Source organism: Ambystoma mexicanum, chromosome 2q (genome assembly GCF_040938575.1).
Source record: "Ambystoma mexicanum isolate Mex_15411 chromosome 2q, UKY_AmexF1_1, whole genome shotgun sequence".
Taxonomy (NCBI): domain Eukaryota; kingdom Metazoa; phylum Chordata; class Amphibia; order Caudata; family Ambystomatidae; genus Ambystoma; species Ambystoma mexicanum.
The window spans coordinates 1,354,467,942-1,354,489,838 of NC_090924.1; the positions used below are offsets into that span (position 1 = coordinate 1,354,467,942).

General features: G+C 52.1%; 1 protein-coding gene across 2 annotated transcripts in view; it reads right to left on the bottom strand.

Moving 5' to 3' along the window:
- The window catches only part of TOPAZ1 (testis and ovary specific TOPAZ 1), a 2,616,805-nt gene that overhangs the window by 117,003 nt on the left and 2,477,905 nt on the right, over positions 1-21,897 (bottom strand). For both annotated transcript variants that reach the window (XM_069648829.1, XM_069648828.1), the window contains one exon: positions 17,523-17,726. In XM_069648829.1, the coding sequence (XP_069504930.1) occupies positions 17,523-17,726 (204 nt within the window). The remainder of the gene's footprint in view (positions 1-17,522; positions 17,727-21,897) is intronic.

The following is a 21,897-nucleotide window of genomic DNA, read 5'->3' on the forward strand; positions in this document are numbered from 1 at the left end:
TGGGCACAAAAAAGAGAGGAGATGCCACCGGTGACTTGGACGGTCTAATAAACCCATTGGCCAGGTATTGATCCAGATAATTCTTTAGATGAGCATTTTCTTTTTCAGTGAGGGCATAAATTCTGCTGCAAGGAAGCTGAGCCCCTGGAATGAGATCAATTTGACAGTCATAAGGTCTGTGAAGGGGCAAAATTTCCGCCTGTCGTTCTTCTTGAAAAATATCCTGGAATTTTTTGTATTCTACTGGTAATGAACCTATGAGACCCAAGGTGGTGTTGATAGTCATCTCAGACTGCCTGGCATCTTTCGAACCTTCTGCAGAAAAACACATACTCTGACACTTGGAGTCAAACTTCAATGTCCGGGAACACCAATCGATCACAGGGTTATGCTTCTCCAACCAAGGTATTCCCAAGATGATCTGGAATTGAGGAGCTTGAATCAGGTCAAAAGAGATCCTCTCCCTGTGTCCTTCCTGGCAGAGCATTATGAGGGGGTCAGTGCACTGGGTCACGGGACCTGACACCAAAGGTGTGCCATCCACCCCGGAGACATTTTCAGCTTCTAACTTATTCCTCAAAGGGAATCCCAATTTACTAGCCAGATGTTGATCCATGTAGTTGCCAATGGCCCCGCAGTCTATGTATGCAACCAATGCATGCCTCTGTGTGGGGTTATTCGGGCAAGAAAGGACGATAGGACACACGAAGTGTGAGGTCGCTGCAACCTTTTCCATGCTCGACAAGCGGACCTCTAAACTTGTCGGGCACTGGAGTTTTCCGCCGTCTGTTCTTTTTTATCCGGATTGATTCCTCCTAAAGGCCTCTGTGAAGGTTTTACTGGACAATCCTTTAAAAAATGACCGGCCTTGCCACAATACAAACACAACTGCAACTGTCGTCTCTTCTCTCTCTCTGCTTGGGAAATGGGGCCTCGAATTCCGCCCAACTGCATGGGTTCATTGGGAACATCTAATCCTGACTTCGACACTGGTTCCCTTGAACGGACTACAAAGGGTCGACTGTCCTGATGAGCTCGATCCGTCCTCCTATCCTGAAGACGATGATCCAACTGGATTGTCAGGTCTATGAATTCTGTGAGACATTCGGGCGGATTGACAACTTGAGCGAGAACATCCTTCAGCTCACTGCGCAGACCACGATAAAACAATGTCACTCTCTTTTCTGTAGGCCAATTAGTTTCTGCCACTAATCGATTAAACGTAGCCACATAAGCGAGCAGCTCCTGATTTCCCTGCTTGAGTGACAGTAACTCATTGTCCAATGCCTGACCTTGTGAATGGCGAGCAAACAATTTCTCTAACTCTCGCTGGAATTCCGAAAAGTTCTGTAACACGGGATCATCCCGATTAACCAAAGGTATGGACCAATCTGCTGCGTGACCACCCAAATAAGACAACACAAAAGCAACCTTTGATTGGTCAGTGGAGAAAACCTCAGGTCTGCACAAAAAATGTAGTCTACACTGATTTAAAAACACTGCAAACTTTTTTGGGTCCCCCGTGAATCTTTCAGGAGGGGCTAAGGGAATATTTCCTGGAATTACCACTTGGACTGGAACTGAGGGCGATGTAGATGAGGAAGCTTGGGCATTGCCTTGGGGAAGGGGAACCTGTCCCGCCTGATTCTGTAATAACTGGCGAGCCAATTCTTCAGTTCGTTCCCTATTGATTCCCAGTTCCCTTCTAAGAGCACCGGTTTCGGACCGGGCTGCATGGACTTCAGCTCTAAGTTCTCCCAGTAGTTGAGCTAACTGATCTACCTCAGAAGTTCCCATGATGCCCAGGCGGAGTATTTTTATGACTGGCTTCGCGTTCTGTAACGCTTACCTTAGACTCCTCGGGGACACCACGTGATATTCGGAAACTTCTCAGGGTGCGCAGTTATCTTTTGTTCACTATCCCAACTGGACTCTCAATCTATGCCATAAAATCAAATTACCACACCAAATAACTGAGTGATTCCTGAAGTAGGGGAAAATAAGAACCTTTTCCAAAAAACTGCATAGTTTGGTTACCTTAGTTGGTGATTTAGTTAGCTCTCCATCCTGCTTCTGTGCAGGGGCGCGTGTTCTGAAGAAGGGATGTGAGAAGGAAGGATGAATTGCCCAATATGGAATTTACCTATCAACAGAACTACACTACTGTGACTGGAGAATGAAGGGAACACTACGGAACTTCTAGAAACACCTAAAAGGGTACACTTCCTAACAGTGCTCAGACAGGAATGGTGTCGCTAGCCAACTAATTGCAAGAAACACCCAAATGTGTCTAAAAACTGAAGTGCACAACTCGAAAGATTTTAGATTCCTAAATGTGTAAACTTAGTGTACCTAATGACGACAGAAAACACGAACATTACTGTTCCTAGAAACAATATTCTCCACACAACCCCCTTAGCTCTGTGAGGCAGATACAACTAGTATGGTTTTAGCATTCACTTGCGCACTAAGAACGAATGTGTGAAGAGCCCCTATGGCACCTTTAGTAATGGAGAAAACTAGATGAGTAAAAATACTTGCTGTGATACAAGGGGCGACAACTGGAACGAGCGCCTCGAAAATTCTCCTCACAAATTACGCCAAAAGGAAAAGCGTATACTGCCAGCTTAACGCTGGCGAACGCCAACTTCACACAGGGTTCACAGAAATAGGGACTGCGGACTGGACGGGAAAAGCAATAACCAGGGCACTACTACAAGGGTATCTATGAAATACTAAGGAAGCTGAGGAATTCCTGTCAGAGGACTGAACCGCGGTAAGCGTTCGCTGAAACAGCTGAAGACGCGAAGCGCCGTTGAGCAAAGGGGAGGGGCTTAAATACTCAGAGTGACAGAAAACTAGACTGCTGGCCCAAACTAGAGGTTGTAACATTAGGCCGCCATGTTGGGTGATGAGGAAGAGTCTAACCTACCTATCCTTAGACCAGCAGGAAATCTTGGAAATTCTTTTGCGAGGGAACCCCGTAATCATGACAGGTGCAGAGCACAAGAAGTCTCATTGTCGCGTAAGGGTTATAGTAGCTGATTCGGATAAAACCGAAGGAACTTGCTGGGAACAGACTGCTGCGGTAGAGAAAATGGCAGACACTTGAAGACAAAGGGAGGAACTGCTGACTCAAGAGGAGTGCATCCCCTGCTGTAACGGACCACAATAACCCACGGCGGAGGTGCCCCTTGCTGAAGGTGTATTTAACAGGGTGCGAGGCGTGGCCCGAACGTATAACAGGGCATAGCAGAAGTCCACCAACCATTGCGGGGGACGGGCATTACACGTACCGTGAGAGGATCCGCCTGACTACTACAGAGCTCACACGTCCCTGAAGTAGGTGATCGAAGGTACGGCTGGCGTTTTGCTGGAGCCGGGCCTCGCCGAAGATACATTGTTGCTGTAACTTCACAGGACCAGGCAGATGGGCTGGCCTCACGACGCTCTAGTTGCGGCCACCGAACAAAGGCAGTGCTATATTCTGAATACACTGGTATCCAGAGATACTTCACACAAGCAAGGCCGTCGTGCTGGGTAGGGCCCGGGGACCGGCAGAGTGAGCCTTTGATTTGACTACAGAGGAGAAGAACAAGAGTGTAAGGAACAAGTTACTTACCTGTAACTGTTGTTCTCCAGCATGGGTCTGGCATGGATTCACATGCTCATGAATATTCCCCGTCAGGCTGGGAATCCTCGGTAAAGAAAAAATAAGTATCAGTTTCGTTTCTGATCTGTCTTTCTTAGTAGTAACCAATCACTGATCTCTGGGTCATACTGCCCCCAGCCAATGACTGCCCTCTCCCTAAACCCCGCCTCTGGCAGCCATCCTCAGATTTGGTAGCACGCAAAGTGGCAGTATGACCAAGTGAAGAGCCGCAGAGGGGTAGGCGGGAGAGTTTGCATGTGAATCCATGCCAGACCCATGCTGGAGAACAACAGTTACAGGCAAGTTACTTGTTCCTTCTCCAGCATGGGGTCTGGCATGGATTCACATGCTCATGAATCAAAGAATACATAGCAGTATACACATGCACAACCACGGGAGGTGGCAAAGGCTCAACATTAAGCATCACATCCAAAACTCAACATTAGGCAATTCTTACCTCCTCACCAGGCTCACCTTAGGCGAACAGGTTGCGCAGCACTGCTTGGCTGACCCTGGACTCCTCCCTGGAGTCCTGTTCGACGCAGTAGAATCTTGAGAAGGTCTGCGTCGACCTCCACGTAGCAGCCCTGCAGATGTCCAGCAGGGGCACACCAGACAGGAACGCCGTGGTAGCAGTGATCGCTCTTGTCGAATGGGCTCCCGGACGGCCGGGCAGCGGTCGGTTTGCCAACCATTGACAGTGCATGATGCAGCCGGAGAGCCATCTGGAAATGGAAGTCTTCGAGAAAGCCTTCCCTTGATTCACAGACCCAAAGTTCACAAACAGATGTGACGTCTTCCGAAAACTCTTTGTGCGGTCCACGTAGAACTTCAGCGCTCTAGCTACATCCAGCGAGTGCAAAGTCCTCTCGGCCGGCGTCGAAGGCGACGGGAAGAAAACTGGTAACACCAAGGGCTCGTTGAGGTGGAAGTCCGACGGCACCTTGGGCATGAAGGAGGGGTGCGTCCTCAGCACCACCCTCGTGTCATGAAGAGTCAAGTATGGAGGCTTGCAAGATAGGGCCTGGATCTCTCCCACTCGTCGTGCGGAGGTGATGGCCACGAGGAACTCTGTCTTCCATGACAGGAACTTCAAAGGCGCCGAATGCATAGGCTCGAATGGGGCCCCCACGAGCCTGGTCGGCACCACATTAAGGTCTCACGCCAGGGCAGGAGCCTTCACCGGCGGGAACGATCGGAATAGTCCCTTCATAAATTCCTTCACCAGGCGATGAGACCACAAGGACGCCCGTCCCGTAGTCCTGGTATATCGGGAGATGGCAGCCAGATGTATTTTGATGGAGGCATGAGCCAGTCCAGCTTTGGCCAGCGACAGTAGGTACGGCAGTACTTGAGGGGCCGTAATCCACAGAGGGTTAATCTTCTGTGCACGGCACCAGACAGAGAACCTCTTCCACTTATAACCGTAACACTTGAGAGTCGAGGACGCCCTGACTTTTGCAAGAACCTCTCTGCAGTCAGCCGGGATATCATACCCTCCAAACTCTAGTGCCCCAGGAGCCAGGCCTACAAGTTCAGCGACTCCGGGTCGTGATGAAGAATGGCGCCTCCTTCTCTGGAGAGAAGACCCGCGTCCGCCGGCAGCTTGACTGGTGGGGACATTGACAAGTCCAGAAGGTCCGGGAACCATATCTGCCTCGGTGCGACGAGGATCATTCTGCACCTGGACTTCTTGAGCTGGTTGATGAGGCGAAGCAGCAACGGCAACGGAGGGAACGCGTATAGAAACAGGCCGTCCCAAGGGAACGAGAAAGCATCGGCCATGCTCCTCGGCTGCGGGAACCTGCTGGCGAACCTCTGGCACTTGGAGTTTGTCGCCGTCGCGAAAAGGTCGATCCGGGGTTTGCCCCATCGTCGAAAGAGCCGATCCACCTGGTCCTGACGTTGTTCCCACTCGTGGCACGAGCGCAGCTCCCTGCTGAGTGAGTCGGCGATGGTGTTTTTTATTCCTGCCAAGTGGAAGGGAACCAGAAACATCCCCTGGGCGATGGCCCAGTGCCACAGATCCTGGGCCTCCTTGGATAGGGCTGGGGATCGGGTGCCTCCCTGCTTCTGTATGTAGAACATCGTGGTGGTGTTTTGTTGGTGAAGATCCTCACCACTTTGTCCTTGAGGGACGGAAGGAACGACTTGAGCGCCCAGAACACTGCTCGGAGCTCCAGAATGTTGATGTGGAGAGACCTCTCCTCCGGGAGCCAAAGGCCTCTTGCGTGGAGATATCCAGTGTCGGCCCCCCAACCCTCCAGAGAGGCCTTCCGACATCAGCGTCTCCTGAAACGCCGGGGTCTGAAAGTCCGTGCCTGTAGTGAGGTGCGCACGGGTACCCCAACATAGGATCGCCCGACGGAACTCCTCGTCGAGAGGGATCCTGTCTTCGAAGCAGCCCGTCGCCTGAAACCAGCGGACGTCGAGGAACTCCTGTAGCGGACGCATCCGAAGTCTGCAAAGGGGTACAAGATAGATGCATGAGGACATCATCCCGAGGAGGGACTTGATGGACCTCACCCTGGCCACGTCTGTGGCTAGCAGACGCCGCACCTTGCCCAGAATGGCCTTCGTCCTCTCCTCCGACGGGGAGGCCAATTGCCCCACTGTATCCGAGCTTCGCTCCCAGAAACAGTGCTACTTGCAACGGAACCAGGTGGGATTTGGGGTAGTTGATGGCGAATCCCAGTTCCGTGAGCAGCCGGACGGTCCTCGCTGTGTGTTCGACGGCGAGTTCTCTTGTCCTTGCCTGGATTAGCCAGTCGTCCAGGTAGGGGTAGACGTGGATCCCCTGCAGGCGCAGCCGCTCCGCCACTGGTGCCAGGCACTTGGTGAATACCCTGGGTGCCGGGCTCTGAATTGGTATTGGCGTCCCTGAACCACGAACCTGAGAAACTTTCTGTGTCCTTTTAGAATGGGGATGTGGAAGTAAGCATCCTCCAGGTCCAACGACGATAGGAAGTCGCCCTCCTCCAGCTGTCCCAGCACGTGCTGGAGGGTGACCATCCTGAATTTCTGCGCCTTGATGCATTTGTTTAACCGACGCAGGTCCAGGATGGGGCGCCAACCGCCTGTCTTCTTTCTGACGAGGAAGTACCTGGAGTACACTCCGGAGCCCTGGAGCCTCATTGGGACGAGCTTGATGGCACCTTTCTTGAGCATCGCCCTTACCTCCAACAGCAGTTGAGGGACGCGATTCTCCTTCCTGGCCACAGGAGAAATGCGAGGACACTTATTTTGGAATTCCAACGAGTGCCCGTTGGCCAGGGTGTCCAGCACCCAACGGTCGGTGGAGATGGACTCCCACACGCTGATGAACTTCGTCAGCCGGCCTCCCACCGGGGTGCTTCGGTGGGGGCCCGACGCCACGGCCGGGTCAGTCTTGCTTGGAGGAGGCCTTGCCGCCTTGGCCTCCTTGACGACGACAGCGGGATCCCCCTTGCTTGCCGCGACCTCTGTAGGCCTCCAGGGATGAGGAGCGGGCCGCCTGGCGCTATGTAGATGAGCCACCGCTGGATCCCTTGGAGGCACCCTGAACTCCAAAAGGGCCAACGTTGTTGAAGTACCCCTAGGGCCCGGGCCGTCTCCGAGTCGGTCTTGATGGCCTGGAGCGACTCGTCCACCGTCTTCCCAAAAAGGTTGTTGCCGTCGAACGGCATATCCAACACTCTGGTCTGGACGTCCTGGCGAAAGTCCGTCGCCTTGAGCCATCCTCGTCATCGGAGGCAAACCCCGTTGCCCAGTTGGCAAAATCCGGTATCGGCAATGTCTGTTGCCACCGTTATGGCGTGATCCGACGCCACCTCGCCTTCCTGCAGAATTTGTAGGGCCTCCGCCCTCTTGTCGTCCGGTAGGAAGTCTAGCAGGGGAGCTATCTTGAACCAAAGCTCCCTGTCGTAGCGGGCCACGATCGCTAAGTCATTGGTTGCCTTAATCGTCGTCGCCGCCGACGAGATGACTCGTCGTCCCATGGAGTCTAACTTCTTGCCCTCGCTGTCCGGCAGGGATGTGGAAGTTGAAGCTGCCGCACCCGCTGCTTTCTTCTTGGCCGCTGCCGAGACGACAGAGTCCGGCGTGGGCTGGGCCCTGAGGCACAAGGGGGCGGCATCGGGGAATCTGTACTTCTCGTACCTGTCCCTCTTGGCGGGTGTCGTGGAAGGGTTCTTGAGGATAGGCAGCCCCTCGTCCCAGATGTCGTCGAGCAACGGCACCACGAGGACTGTCTTCCTCTTGGCCTCTCGTCGTTGGTAAAGAAACCCTTCCCTTTTCTGTTCTTCAGGGCAGAGCTGGAAGAGCTCGGATGCCCTGGTTATCATGGCGTGAAAGGAGCCAATTTCGTCGGGTGGAGAAGCCTGAGGGAGGGGGGGAGCAGGAGGGGTGGGGGTTTATGACGGGATGTCCGTTGTGTCATCGCCGTCGTCCGTCCCCGTCGCTGTATCCGTCGCCGTATCCTCTCTAGGGTCCGACGAGGGGGATGAGGGGTCCACAGGCCTCGCGGGCACGAAGGGAGGAGCGGGGTGTACTCTCCTCCGCTTGTTCGGAAGGGCTTCCAGACAGGCCTGGTTCTGGATCCTCCGTTGGGGTGCGTGGTAATCTCGTCCTTATCTCAGTACATAAGGATTGGATCGCCAACAAAATGGCCGCTGAGCTATCATAGGGCTCGGGTAATGGCTGCGACGGACGGGATGGCCGCTCCACTGGGCCTTCTTTGTCGCTATCTTCTATCACATCAGCGGGGACCGTCCCCTGGGATCGAACCTTCTCGAACTTCTCGTGGAGGCCTATGAACCTCTCGTTGAGGCTATTCCCGGTTTCCACCAGATCCTCCTCAGAGGCTGATTCCGAGTCTGTAATGGCCACCGCCCCCCCCCCTCTTTTTCCGCCGGGGACTTCACGTGGGTATTAACGATGGGCTGGAAAGAGGATTCCCTCCGCGGTGGCAGGGATACTCTGGGCCCAGAGGCCGTCTCCACTGGCATAGTCTCAGCTGGCTTCGCCAGGGTCGCAGCGACCACTTCGATAGAGGCCTTTGCTGGCTGGATCAAAACCCTCATCACCTTAGGTGCGTCCTGGGCCTTCGCCTTGGGGGGAGGGTCAGCGCCTCGCTCCCCTTCGGGTCCCTTCGAGATAGACCGGGGCCGCTCCAGCAGCTTAACCGGGTTCTCGGACTTCCTCTTCCCCGAACCAGAGCGCTGGCTCGTTGTTGAACGTGCCGGGGAAGTCGCGCCCTGCCTGGCACCCGAAGAGCCCGACCTTTCGGCGCTCTCGGTGCCCGCGGACTCGCGGTGCTTGGTCTTCTGTTGGGGCCCCGTCGCCGGGGCGCCCTCACAGGACTTAGAAGCCCGCTCAAACTTTTTCTTCGCCTTATCACCTGCTGTGCCCTTCACCAGCCAGGTAGCGAGGCGGGAACGACGATCTTGTTTGGTCCGTTCCGAAAGGTTCTTGCAGAACGCACAGTCCTTCTCCACGTGCGTCTTGTCCTCATGAAGGCAGTAGAGACATCGCGAATGCTAGTCCTCCTTGAAAACATTTTGTAATCCGCATCCAGGGCAGCACCTAAACAGCTTGGATCCGGGCGTCGAGCTTCCCTTGTCCTGGGCCATGTCCGTTGAGGTAGGCCGCAGATCTTCCGGAATCCTCCAAGAAGCGTAAACTCGACGAAAACTTCACCCTTGAGGGGCGTAGAAGAATTCCGAAACGGGTCCCCGTTATCGGAAGTAGAAATGGTGGAGCTTGAGGCTCGATTAAGCCGAAAAAAATCTCCTGAAAAAGCGCGAAAACGCAGCAAAAACTCGAGAGCTAAAGCACGAGGACTCCCAACACTTGAGCGTGCGATAAAAATCTGAGGATGGCTGCCAGAGGCGAGGCGTAGGGAGAGGGCAGTCATTGGCTGGGGGCAGTATGACCCAGAGATCAGTGATTGGTTACTACTAAGAAAGACAGATCAGAAACAAAACTGATACTGATTTTTTCTTTACCGAGGATTCCCAGCCTGACGACGGGGAATATTTATGAGCATGTGAATCCATGCCAGACCCCATGCTGGAGAAATAGAGTGGCACCCAGCGGCAGGCAGTGCAAGAGGACTGCAGCAAGATCCATACATAGTGAGGAATGCACATGGTGAAGGTGGCCTGCCTGGCACACGCTTGCCAACAAATGGCACTGGCAGGCAGAAGGGAGTAGCTTGCCACAGTGCCCTAAATAATAACATTACCAGATCAGCTGCACTTGTCAACAACATACAAGGGAGGTGGTGCACGCGCGGGCGTGCACCCAATGCAAGGCAAGATAGTTTCGCCCCCACAGAACTGCCAATGGGAGGAGGTCTGAAGAGTGAAACGAGAATCAGCAGGACCTGATGAGGCAGCTGTAACCCCCACAACACCGGGACAACGGACCGGCCACAATCTCCGATTCGGCCTCACAAAGCTAATGAAAAGGGCCATAAACTGCACGCCACATGGTGCGGGACCTGCAAAGAAGCAGGCATCGCGGAATGCACCCTGCAAGACAGACTGGTGAGGAAGACGCCGCAGTGCAGCACGGCAGCCCCAGTGAGTGCATCGCCATGGAAGACACGCGCAAGGGCACACATCGGCTGGGAAGCCACCCCAAACACTGACAGAGGCGGCCTCACTCCATAACATATAAGCATTAACCAAACCAGGCAGTGATACGTGATCACCAGATAAAGAAGTGCCACTCACTGGGGGTTCAGAATACAAGAGCACCCAGACAAACACAGCCAGAGCCCCACAGTGGAGGAGGAAAACACGTCAGCAGCAGATGTGGCACTGAGGTGTAAAGAAAGGGACTGGAGTTGTGCAGACGCGCATGACAGTCACACGGCGCATTACCCTCTTAAAAGCATGCGCAGACAATCACTGATCAGAACAGGGACTGATATCCCCCCTGGAGCAACAAAACTCGGACAAAACATAGACCCAGGAAGTGCGGGTGCCGCGGAGTAACCAAGGCGAAGCTAGAGAAGGTGGAAGACTCTGGAAGCCGTACTGAACACATAGGTATCCTATACGTAGGGAGAGGCACCTTGACCCCAGTCAACACAGAGGGTAGCCCCCCAAACGGAACCTAGCGCTGGGCAGGAGAGGGTAAGCACAAAATACCCTGGCCCCAACTTCCCCGAACTGTAACGCTGGGATATAGAGCAATGGCAGCTAAACCACTCAAGACAAAGGGGAAGCAAGCCATCATGGAGGACTTCACAAGGACACTACAAACAACGGAGGGGGCCAGAAACAAAAGAGTGCACAGGCGGAAACATCTCCAGCACGCGGCGATCAGCACATTTTGGAGGCCATAGCAGACTTGAAAATGACATGGGAAATGAAACTGGATGCTGCCATGACTACACTTAAAACATCATCAGAGGTGAACATTGATGCAGTACAAGTGGACGTCAACTTATTAAGACAGGATGTAAGATCAATTGCGGAAAGGACAAGCGAGCTGGAGAAAGACGTAAAATCAAACAGCTGTCTGCACATTGCATGCGTCGGAGATCCATGCATTGAGACAACAAGTAAGCAACCTGGAAAACAGGGCTGAGGAAGCCGAAGGAATATACGTATCGTGGGACTCCCAGAGGGGCAGGAAGGATCGAACCCCACTGAGTATATTGAGACCATGCTGTTACAAGAGATAGAGGGAGGGGCACTCACTCAAGGATTTGCGGTGGAGAGCGCGCACAGGGCTCTGACAAGAAGACCCTCCCCCCCCGCCCGAGAGCTCCCCCAAGACCGATCATCGGCAAGATATTAAATTATCGAGACAGAGAAAGGATTCTGGAATATTTCCGCAAAGGAGGTACAATACAAAGGGCATCCGCCTCTATCACTGCATACCCAGACTACACACTCCAGGTGCAAAGACGGCGACTACATTTTGGAACGGTTAAGAGGAGACTGCGCGATGCTAGCTACAAATACGTTGCTAATGTTCCCGGCAATGCTGAAGGTGTTTCACAGGAATCAAGCAATATTTTTTTGAGACCCCGGCGGTTGCGATAGAGTGGCTAGACGCACAGAATTGCCCGACGGGAGCAGATGAACTGAAGGAGAACGGCACGGAGTAACGCGAAAATGGTTCCAGATGCTGAGGTACTGTATAAACTGTGACATTGAGACTTGATTATAGACATAGGATGTAAAGCAACGACGAGCAGAGTTGATGAGGCATCAGAGGGGGAGGGAAAGAGAACCCAAACTCATACCCCATTAGATAGATTAGTTGGGTTGCTGGTAGTGCGGTAACACCCTGCTGGGCTCCTAGCACCGGCTTAGCCAGGAAAGGACTAAATGCGGGGTCGCCTGGGATCCAGGGATAGAGCTGCGCAACAGTTGGGGACGGGATGGGAGGCGGGAGGGAAGGGAGTTGAGTTTGTAGTGGACTTAGTTGGCGAACAAGCTTATACCTGGATAGAGGGGAGCCAGGATACGGCTGAAAATGGTAGACCCTAAGATAGTAAGCTGGAATGTTAGAGGGCTCAAAAGTTATTTAAAGAGGAACAAGGTTATGATGTATTTGAGGAGGCAGAAGATAGACATAGCCCTATTACAAGAAACCCACCTCACGAATGACAAACAGGAGGTGATACGGGGAAAATGGAAAGGGACCACCATAGGGGCAACATACTCGGCATACGCTAGAGGGGTGACCACCTGGATTGCTCTGCATGTACCTTTTCAGCTATTACAGTCCACAGAGGATTCAGACGGGAGGATGGTGGCTATAAGGGGATTGATTGAAAACAAAGAGGTGAGCATTATTAAAACATATGCCCCCAACCAAGACACTGTAGCCTATTTCAAGACCCTATATAGCAAAGTCAGCCCGCACCTGGGAGGAGTAGTTGTGTGGGGTGGTGGGGGGGAGAGAGGACTTTAACTGTACGCTGGATCCAGGTATGGACAGATCTGATGGGAAACAAAGCAAACCTACCCAGGCTGCCAAAACTCTGAGGAACCTAGTGGGTGATTTGCAACTAGAAGATATATGGAGGCTGCGCCACCCACAAGATCGGCATTACTCACACTATGCGGCTCCACAAAACTTGTACACAAGGTTGGATTATATGTTTGTTTCTTCAGTGATGACTGGGGAGATGGTGCTGGCGGAATACAAAGCTAGGGTCCTCTCGGACCGTTCCCCACTGATCTTAACATGGCAATATTTTCCCCCAGAGCGAAGATCCCCACATGGCGGCTCAGAGCTGAGGCATTAAAGGATACAGTCTTCAGAGAGGACCTGAGAGAGGATATCATAGAATATTTCAAAAAGAACACTGGCAGCATAGACTCGGCAGGCACTCTGTGGGAGGCGTTCAAAGTGGTGGTAAGGGGATCAGCCATATCAAAATCCAAAGGGCTCCAAGGTGAAATAACCTGGGAACTACAAAAAGTCGAAGAGGAACTAGAAGTAATTATGAATAAAGGGGATAGCTCCCCGGAGACTGCCGACGCCATAAGCAAATTACAGCAGGCGTGTGGGGGACACTGGGAGAGGCTCTGTAACTTAAACTACAAAAAATACACGGAAAGGCAACATGCGGGTGGAGACAAGCCAGGGAGGCTGCTGGCATGTCTATATAAAAAGGAGACTAGCTATCAGAGCAATAAAAGAGAAGAATGGTCAAATACTAGACACCCAAGAGGAAGTGAACAATGGGTTCCTTGAGTTCTACCAACCATTGTATGGAGATGCGGATGGAGGAGAATGGAGCGAGATCGTGGGAACATTAGAAGATATAGGCATACCAAAGCTGAATGCGGAAGAGAGAGAATCTAGATGCCCCAGTCGCACTGGAGGAACTGGAAGCTGTAGTCAGGCAGCTACCTACCTGTAAGGCCCCGGGAGCCGAGGGACTCCCTAGTGAGTTTTATAAATTGTGTGGGACAGAGATACTCACCCCATTATTGGATATGCTGAAAGAGGCATGGGAGACAGGGAGATTGCCGGAATCCCTTAGAGAAGCAATCATTATCCCACTCCTCAAGCCCAACAAACCTACCATGGATTGCGGATCATACAGACCGCTATCCATGCTAAACCAGGATAGCAAGATTCTCACGGCGGTACTAGCAAACAGACTGAAACAGGTCATAAGCAAACTCATACATACAGACCAGACGGGATATGTGCCGCATAGGCGCATATCTGACAATCTTAGAAGGCTTCACCGCGTCATAGAACAATCAGATAAGGACACGCAAGAAGTAGCAATTGTCTCATTAGATGTGGTGAAGGCCTTTGACTCAGTCAGATGGCAGCCCTGAAAGAATACGGAATAGGACCCGGGTACCTAAAATGGGTTAAATTGCTATATAGCTCCGCATTGGCTAGGGTCAAGACGATTATTTCGGATAAATGGCAGCTCAGTAGGGGCACCAGACATGGTTGCCCCTGGTCCACGATGTTGTACATCCTTGCACTGGAACCCCTAGCAATATATTTGAGACAACAATACAAAACGGTGGGAATTTACACGAAGGGGGGGACCACATCTCATATCATTGTATGCCGATGATATATTGCTATACCCGAGATATCCAGAAGAAAATCTGCAATTCTGGAAGTGATGGAGCGATTGGCGTCGCTCTCTGGGATCGCAGTTAATCCCACTAAATCGAGCCTGTTCCCCCTGGGAAGATATACAGGGATCCCACAGGAGAACCTACCAGTGTTGCAGATACCCTGGGAGACCAGAAATTTAAGATAGTTGGGGGTTGACATTTATCACAAAAACGGAAACCCTAACGGCCTGCAGACACCTAGTAGCCACACTGCATGGATCCATCCAAGGTCGCCCAGACGATCAGGGCTCCCCTGGAAATACAGAGGAGGATGAACCTCTAGAAGGACTTAAGGTGGGAAGCGAAGGAGAATAAGCTCAAGTTAAGGGGGGGGAGGGTTAAGGGAGAACAGTGACCACTCTGTGATACATGTCTGAGCTTGAAAACTGTGATATGCACTGTTGGACCTGTTTTGTTGATTGTTAGTGTGTAAAGAAAAAAACCTTTTATAAAAAAACAAAACTCATTTCCGTCCAGAACTTTATCTTGTACCTCCTTCGAAAACTTAATCGGATGGAGCCACACCTAGCGGGAGGTGTCAATTCCCACCATCAGGCCTCGAGCTGAAGCATCCACATGGTGTGCCGCAGCCTCCAGGATATCCTGTGCCAACACCCTACCATCCGACAAACCGGCCTTGAAGTCGTCTAGCCTATCCTTAGGAATGCACTCTTGGAAATCAGCCAACTCTTTCCACAGCTTCATATAAGCTGCCACCAGGATCAGCTCAGTATTTGCTTGCCGAAGTTGCAGTGCTGAGTTGGCCAAGATTTTTTGCCCAAGGAGTCCAGAATTTTGTCCTCCTTGGAGAGAATCTGAGCCACAGCAGTAGAAGTCGCAGAGGCCGCCTTGGATTGAAGCGTGGCCGCAGCTACCACCGTCTGGGAAGGGAGCGGACAAGACGCCAAGGCTATCTCCTAGGAGGTGTGAAGCCTGTATCGGGCGTCAATTCTTTTATTGATATGCAGCCCAGTGTGGGGCTTATCCCAGACTTTACGGGCCTCAGCCAAAACGTCCTTCTAGAGGAACAGGCCTGTACGCTCTTGTGGTGACAAGGTGAACGCTCCCGAAAGCACCCCTTCCTGCAGAACGGGGGCCTTGGGTACTGGAATGTCAAGGAGGGCCATCATATCCAGATCCCGGTCATGGGACGCTGTGACAGAGCGGGGCTGCTCATCGCTATCCTGATCTGCTTGAGGGTCATCCAGCGAATTGGGAACAGGTGGCTGTGCCGCCACAGGTTTCAAAGTGCTATCCCGTTCTACCAGTGTCTTTGCTACGGGATACAGCGAGGGTAGGGGAGGAAGCGCTGGAGGCACCACCACAGGCGCTGCTGGAGCCACCGGGGTGAAAGGTGGAGCCGGAGGTTCAGGGTAGATTTCTTTGAAAAGACCCTTAAAGTACTCTTTCATAGGGTCAGAACGCATGAGCCTCTGAAATTTCCTGGAAAATACATCCTCTGATGAAGGTTTAGGCGCTGGAGTAGGCAAAGGCCTCTCATATGGGGCATACCCCCACAAACGCAATGAGGATAGTTGCCAGGAAGGCCTTCCACCGATTGGATCCGCACAGACCAGTGGAGCAGAAGAAGGAGGAGGAAGCGAGACAGTATGTGGCAGCGGCATCCGAGCACGCCAGTCATAAGAAGGGCAGAACAGATTTTTACATTCCACCCGAGGTGAAAAAGGTCGCTCAGCCAAAAATTAAGATTCCCAGCACTCGCCGTCGAAAACGTAGGTGTAAGGGAAGAATCCAAAATGGCCCCTGTGGACCATGAGGGGTGGGCCGTCATTTTGTCGCTGCCTGAAGAGAACTGTCACATGTACAGCTGAGGCAATCGTCTCATCAGGCTGGTCAGGGGACTTAAGTAACATTTTAACCTTGATACAAGGATCCTCGGCCGAGCCGGTACTGGGGGGTCTGGGATGTTTGCTTGACATCTTGGAGGTGACCCCAACATTAGCCTCCAAGGGAGGAACCTCGGCAGAGCCGGTAACAAAGGAGTTACGGTGCATGACTGCCCTCTTTGCCCCCTCGACAGAACCGGTATCAACGCGATGAGCATGGGAAAACTGAGGAATCACTCTTACAGACAAGACCTTAGGAACAGGTCTCTCAGTTTTGTCAGTACAGACCTTAGCCTCAAGAAGAGCAATCTCAGGTTTCCTCCCGGTATGTATAGCTCCCTCGTGAGGGGCCTCAAGCCTTGGCTTGGTACAGGAAGCTCCAGAAAAGGAGGCCTCAGGGCGTAACCCAGTGTCTGTTTGGAAAGCTCCAGAAACAGAGACCTCGGAGCGAACCCCGGTGTCCAAAGACTCAGACGTACTGGGACAACTTTTAGCACCCGACAGGTGAACGTCAGAACTATTCCGGTCTTGGCAGGTCTGTCGTGGGAACCCTCTGAGAAAACTCTGGTACGCTTATTAGGCCTGCGAGGCACCTAAGGAGAAATCCTGGTGGTAGAGCTACTGGAGCCCGGAAAGGAGTCCCCCGGCCGGGGAGCCCTAAAAATAAAGGAACTTACCGGGCGTCTCTTCTTTTCGTCAATGAAAAGCTGAAGATGAGGCGGAGGAACGGACTGAAAAAACATCCTCCCACCGAAGGAGACGGTGCTGGAGTGCCCGGACGGAGAGGGAATCGTAGTAGAAGCACGAATCGCAGCGGTGGTCCGGCCCGAGACACTCCAAGCAGAGAGAATGGGGATCCACCCTAGCGAAGTGACGTTTGCATGAAGACCAGCACACAAATCCCAGACGCTCCAGCATAGACGGAGGACTACGCGGCCGCAGAACCGGAGCAGCAGAGAAGGACAATGGGAACAAAAAACCCCCGAAGATGCAAGTGCGTCCAGACCCGACCGCACGGAGAAAAGGAATGTAGGGCGATGCGGAGTTCAGGAGGGCGGTTTTACGGCCGTGTGTGGTACCACACGTAAAAAGAGAAGACAAGATTTTTTCAATTTTTATGCTTTTTATCAAAAGTGCTCCAGTCCCGTCTCAAAGGACAGAATGTACCACAAGTATGGAGGAAAGGGGACGGGACGTAGGAGTGTTTTTAATTTTCTTCAAACCTTTTTGGTACAACAAAAATTATCTTCATCAATATGTTTACGTTTAAGGTGCTTTCCCCCATACAGGATTTAGAAAATTACTTTGAAAAAATCAAATATTGGAAATGACTAAGCCACTCATGCCTCAAAGAGCATTAGTATTTCCAAGCAATTCACTCCTATTAATGATCAGTTGTACAAATATTTATAGAAAACTTACATTTGTAGTGGACCCTGGCTTTAAGCCAGAGAGAACTCCTTCCAGATGCTGTGATTAATGCTCTTAATATGGAGGAGTTGATAGGGATGGTCTTTAAAGCCATGAATTCAGCCACAGCGGAAGACAAACCAATGCTATTGTTATCTACACAAGACTCCAGCAGTCTGTTAAATATAATACTGTATTGAGAGACATCGAGAGCATCTGAAATAGAAGAATGTTTAGACATGTTAAAATAACAACTATTGGTAACTATAACATGTTAAAATAACAATCATGGGTAACTATGTTTTTAAAATCACATTTTAAAGGGGAATCTAATCTGCATGACCAACCCAGGACATTTTAATAATTTGCCTGAGGTCCAGGCAGAACCTTCCCTTAATCAAGTTTTATCACTCAATTTGTAGCTTTATTGTAAATACATTTTTCAGTTAGTCTCTAAGTATAAGTAACACACTAAACAAGAGACTAAAGTGAATACAACACTACATATCATCCATCACTGTGGTACATATACATATGAGATACATTACGGGGGGCGTGGCCAGCGCGCATGCCGTAAAGACAGACCTCCACGGAGCTCCGTCCGCGATCCTGAAACTATCGCACAACTTACGCTGAAACCGGGTCTACGAGACTTACTAAGGCCAGAATAGTGTGGGGGAACCGATCGCCAGCACCCGACAACAACTTTGGGTGGAATCGGAGACCGAACGGCGGAGAACGGGAAGCCCGAACTCGAGTCCCCCCGGGATTCCAAGATGGCGGCGCCCGCCGCAGAGCAGGAAAAGGCCAGCCTCGGCCCCCTGGGTCCCACCACGAACTGTTGCAGAAGGGGGCGGCTGCTGCGGAGGAGCCTGTCGCCGGCGGACATCTGAGAGCGGGAGGCCGGCGCCAGCGATTGCCAGTGTCGGCTGCGGAGGTGGATGAAATCGCGGCGCGGGCACGGCCGGGAGGAGGTCGCATTTGCCGCGGACGCTGGAGCGGGGAACACGGAGCAGTTCCGGCGGTGAGAAAACGCTTGAAGTGAGATTGGGTCCCCTTTACAACACTCCCCAGCGGGACCACCCGCAGTTTACCTCACGCAGTCCCAGCAGCCTGGGGGAGCGAGGCCTGGGGCCCAATACTGACTCCTGCGAAGAGGACTGGCCCGTTTGCTCTAGAGGCTGCCTGATACGCGGGTAAACCCGCGAGACGAAGACCCCAGCGGGCAGAACCCACTCACACCACGGGTGGCCAATAGCCTGACACCTACAGGCCGGTATCCCGTTGGAGAAACCGGCAGGAAGCCGAAAATACCGGACGCAACTTGTGGCCCTGGGCCTAACCACTCCCTGAGCAGGGCCCTCCATACTCTCTGAACCAAACGGCGGGAAACACCGGCAACCAGAAGCAACCGAGTACCCGAGGTAGGATCCTTTGGACCAAGTTCCCTAGTATCCCAACACAGGGATCGCCGACGGATCTTCACCCTGCCGGGGGCAGCACTTACAGATCATTAATCAGAGGATGTCTCCCCCCAGGTCCAAGCCGAAACTAGTCACGATGGATTCCTTCACGACAGTCAGGCCCCAACGACAGTCAACACAACAAGACCAAGAAACCCCTGAGGACCCGCCTCAACAAGAGGAAGACCTTAAACACACGCAAGTCCTCCAGGCGATAGCGGCCCTCCGCTCATCACTCGAGGGACGGCTTGAAGAAGTGAAATCTGACATGCAACTGATGCGGCAGGACGCCCGCAATCTAACGGAAAGAGTCACGGTGACTGAGACAGCCCTGCAGGAAAATGTTGAGAACACCCGAGATTTGGAGATGACGGTTAGAGACTTGGAACAGAAGGTAGCAAGGCTAGAAGCCCGCTCTGAGGACGCTGAAGGTCGGGCGCGCCGTAATAACATTCGTATACTGGGGGTCCCTGAAGATTTGGAAGGCCCGGACCCGACAACCTTCATCGAAACGCTCCTACAGCAGGAAATAGGGGCGGCAAAACTCTCCCAGGGGTTCTCCGTTGAAAGGGCTCACAGGTCTCTCCAGAGACGTCCCCCACCTGGATCACATCCACGCCCAATCATAGCTAAGATCCTAAACTTCAGAGACCGCGAAATCATACTCCGGTTCTCCAGAGAAGGCGGGGAGATTAAAAGAAATGGCTCCACAATAGTCATATACCCAGATTACACCCCTGCAGTACAGCGAGCCAGGAACTCTTACATTCCGATAAAAGCCCGGCTGAGAAAGCTCAACTTAAAATATATGCTCTTATACCCGTCACGACTCAAGGTTCTATATAAAGGAAAAGCAACGTTCCTGGAGACCCCAGCCGCAGCCAATATGTGGCTTGAGCATAACAACCTGGCGGACGACAAGGAAGACCCACCGAACTCAGATCGGGGATGACCACCCACCCCCGGATGAATGTGAGCGACGGCAATCCCTGCAGCAATTGAAAGGGAAGCAACACGAATCGTAGTTAAACGAACCATCAGGAAAGTTCTATCATTAAACCCGCTACATCGGACGCGAGACCCAAGGAGCACACAAGCGGCGGACAAACAACCCACCCCACCAACAAAGGTGTAAGCAGTTTGCTCACACACAACCTGATCCGGAAGGCCAGGAGTGGCCTGGAAGGCTCAGGAGCCCCTGAGCGCTGCAAGTTAAAAGCGGCTGCTAGGGTCAGTTTGGAAAGTTTAGTTTAGTTTTCCTCCCGTTCACCAAAATGGGATGTACACAAGTTAAAAAATCTCCAACCAGCGAAAGACCTGGGGCCGGAGCGAGAGGGCGGGCGAGGAGAAGACCAGGACGGTGTGGCAGGACATATGAAGGTAACAGGGGTCTGACAACTGTGAGTGTGACTCAATTACTCTGTAATGGCGGCTAAGATGAATATAAAGATATTGACCTGGAATGTGAGAGGTTTGGGATCATACCTACGCCGGAATAGGGTCAAGTCCTATTTAAATAGAAAGAAAGTACAGATAGCGTTACTCCAAGAGACACATTGCACGGCTGAATCCTTAGCGAAACTAAGTGAACACTGGGGAGGCCAGGGGGCCGGATCTTCGTACTCCAAGTATGCAAGAGGGGTATATACTTGGATTCACCCACAACTCCCTTTCCGGATAACTAAGACCGAGTCCGACCCAGAGGGAAGATTTGTAATAATCTGGGGCAGGCTAGAACAATCGGATATTTGCATAGTGAACTCTTATCTCCCCAATACTAACATCCCATCACACTTAAACTCCATGTACACTAAGATTGCACTAAACAGGCATGAAATCCTGTTTTGGGGGGGAGATTTTAACTGTGTCCATGATCCGATACTAGATAGGTCCCTCCCACACCCGAAAGGGCCCTCAGCAGCTACCACAGCCCTCTCCCTACTAGTCAATAGGTTACACTTGGCAGATACCTGGAGGGAGTGCCATCCCGACGCTCGGGAGTATTCATATTTCTCCACTCCACATGGCCTCCACACCAGACTGGACTATGTTTTTATAAGCGATGAGCACCTTCCACAGATAGAAGAAGCCCAATATCTGGGCAGAACCATTTCGGACCACTCACCCCTCCTGGTGGGCTGGAATCACACTGGCCCCAGACCTCCTATCCCAATGTGGAGAATGCCGATAGATGCCCTGGGAGACCCGGCATTTAGGGAGGACCTACACGAATTCATAGAAAACTTCATAGAAAGAAACACTGGGAGCGTAGACCGCCTAAGCACAATGTGGGACGCCCTGAAAGTAGTGACGAGAGGAGAAATAATAGCAAAAGCAGGGGGCATCAGGAGACAACTTAGGGGTGAACTGGCCCACTGGGAGCGGGAAATAGAACAACTGGAAGCAGCCCCGGTCGACACGGAACACAGGGAAGACAACCTCAGAGCACTTAGAACTAATTCCACCTCGGCATGGAATAGGCTCGCCAAATTTGATTATGCCACCAAAACCAATCGTATACACACGGAGGCTGACAAACCAGGCAGAATGCTTGCCTGGCTCTGCAAAAAAGAACACCCCAGGCACACTATTACAGGATTACACACCGAAGAGGGGGAGGTGGTACAAACACAACAAGCTATTAACGAAACGTTTAAGGGCTTCTATGAACACCTTTACTCACATGATGACCAGGTCCCCCTAGAAAAAATCACGGACACCCTTGAAGAGATAGGACTCCCCAGGATGCCCCCAGAGCAGTCAGAGGCCCTAGACACAGAAATCACAACTGAGGAAATCACGGACGCTATTAGATCACTAGCCACTTGCAAGACCCCTGGGAGCGATGGCCTACCCACAGAGTTTTACAAGACGTATGAGCCCACACTAACGCCCCTGCTACATGAGGTCTTTCTCGAAGCATA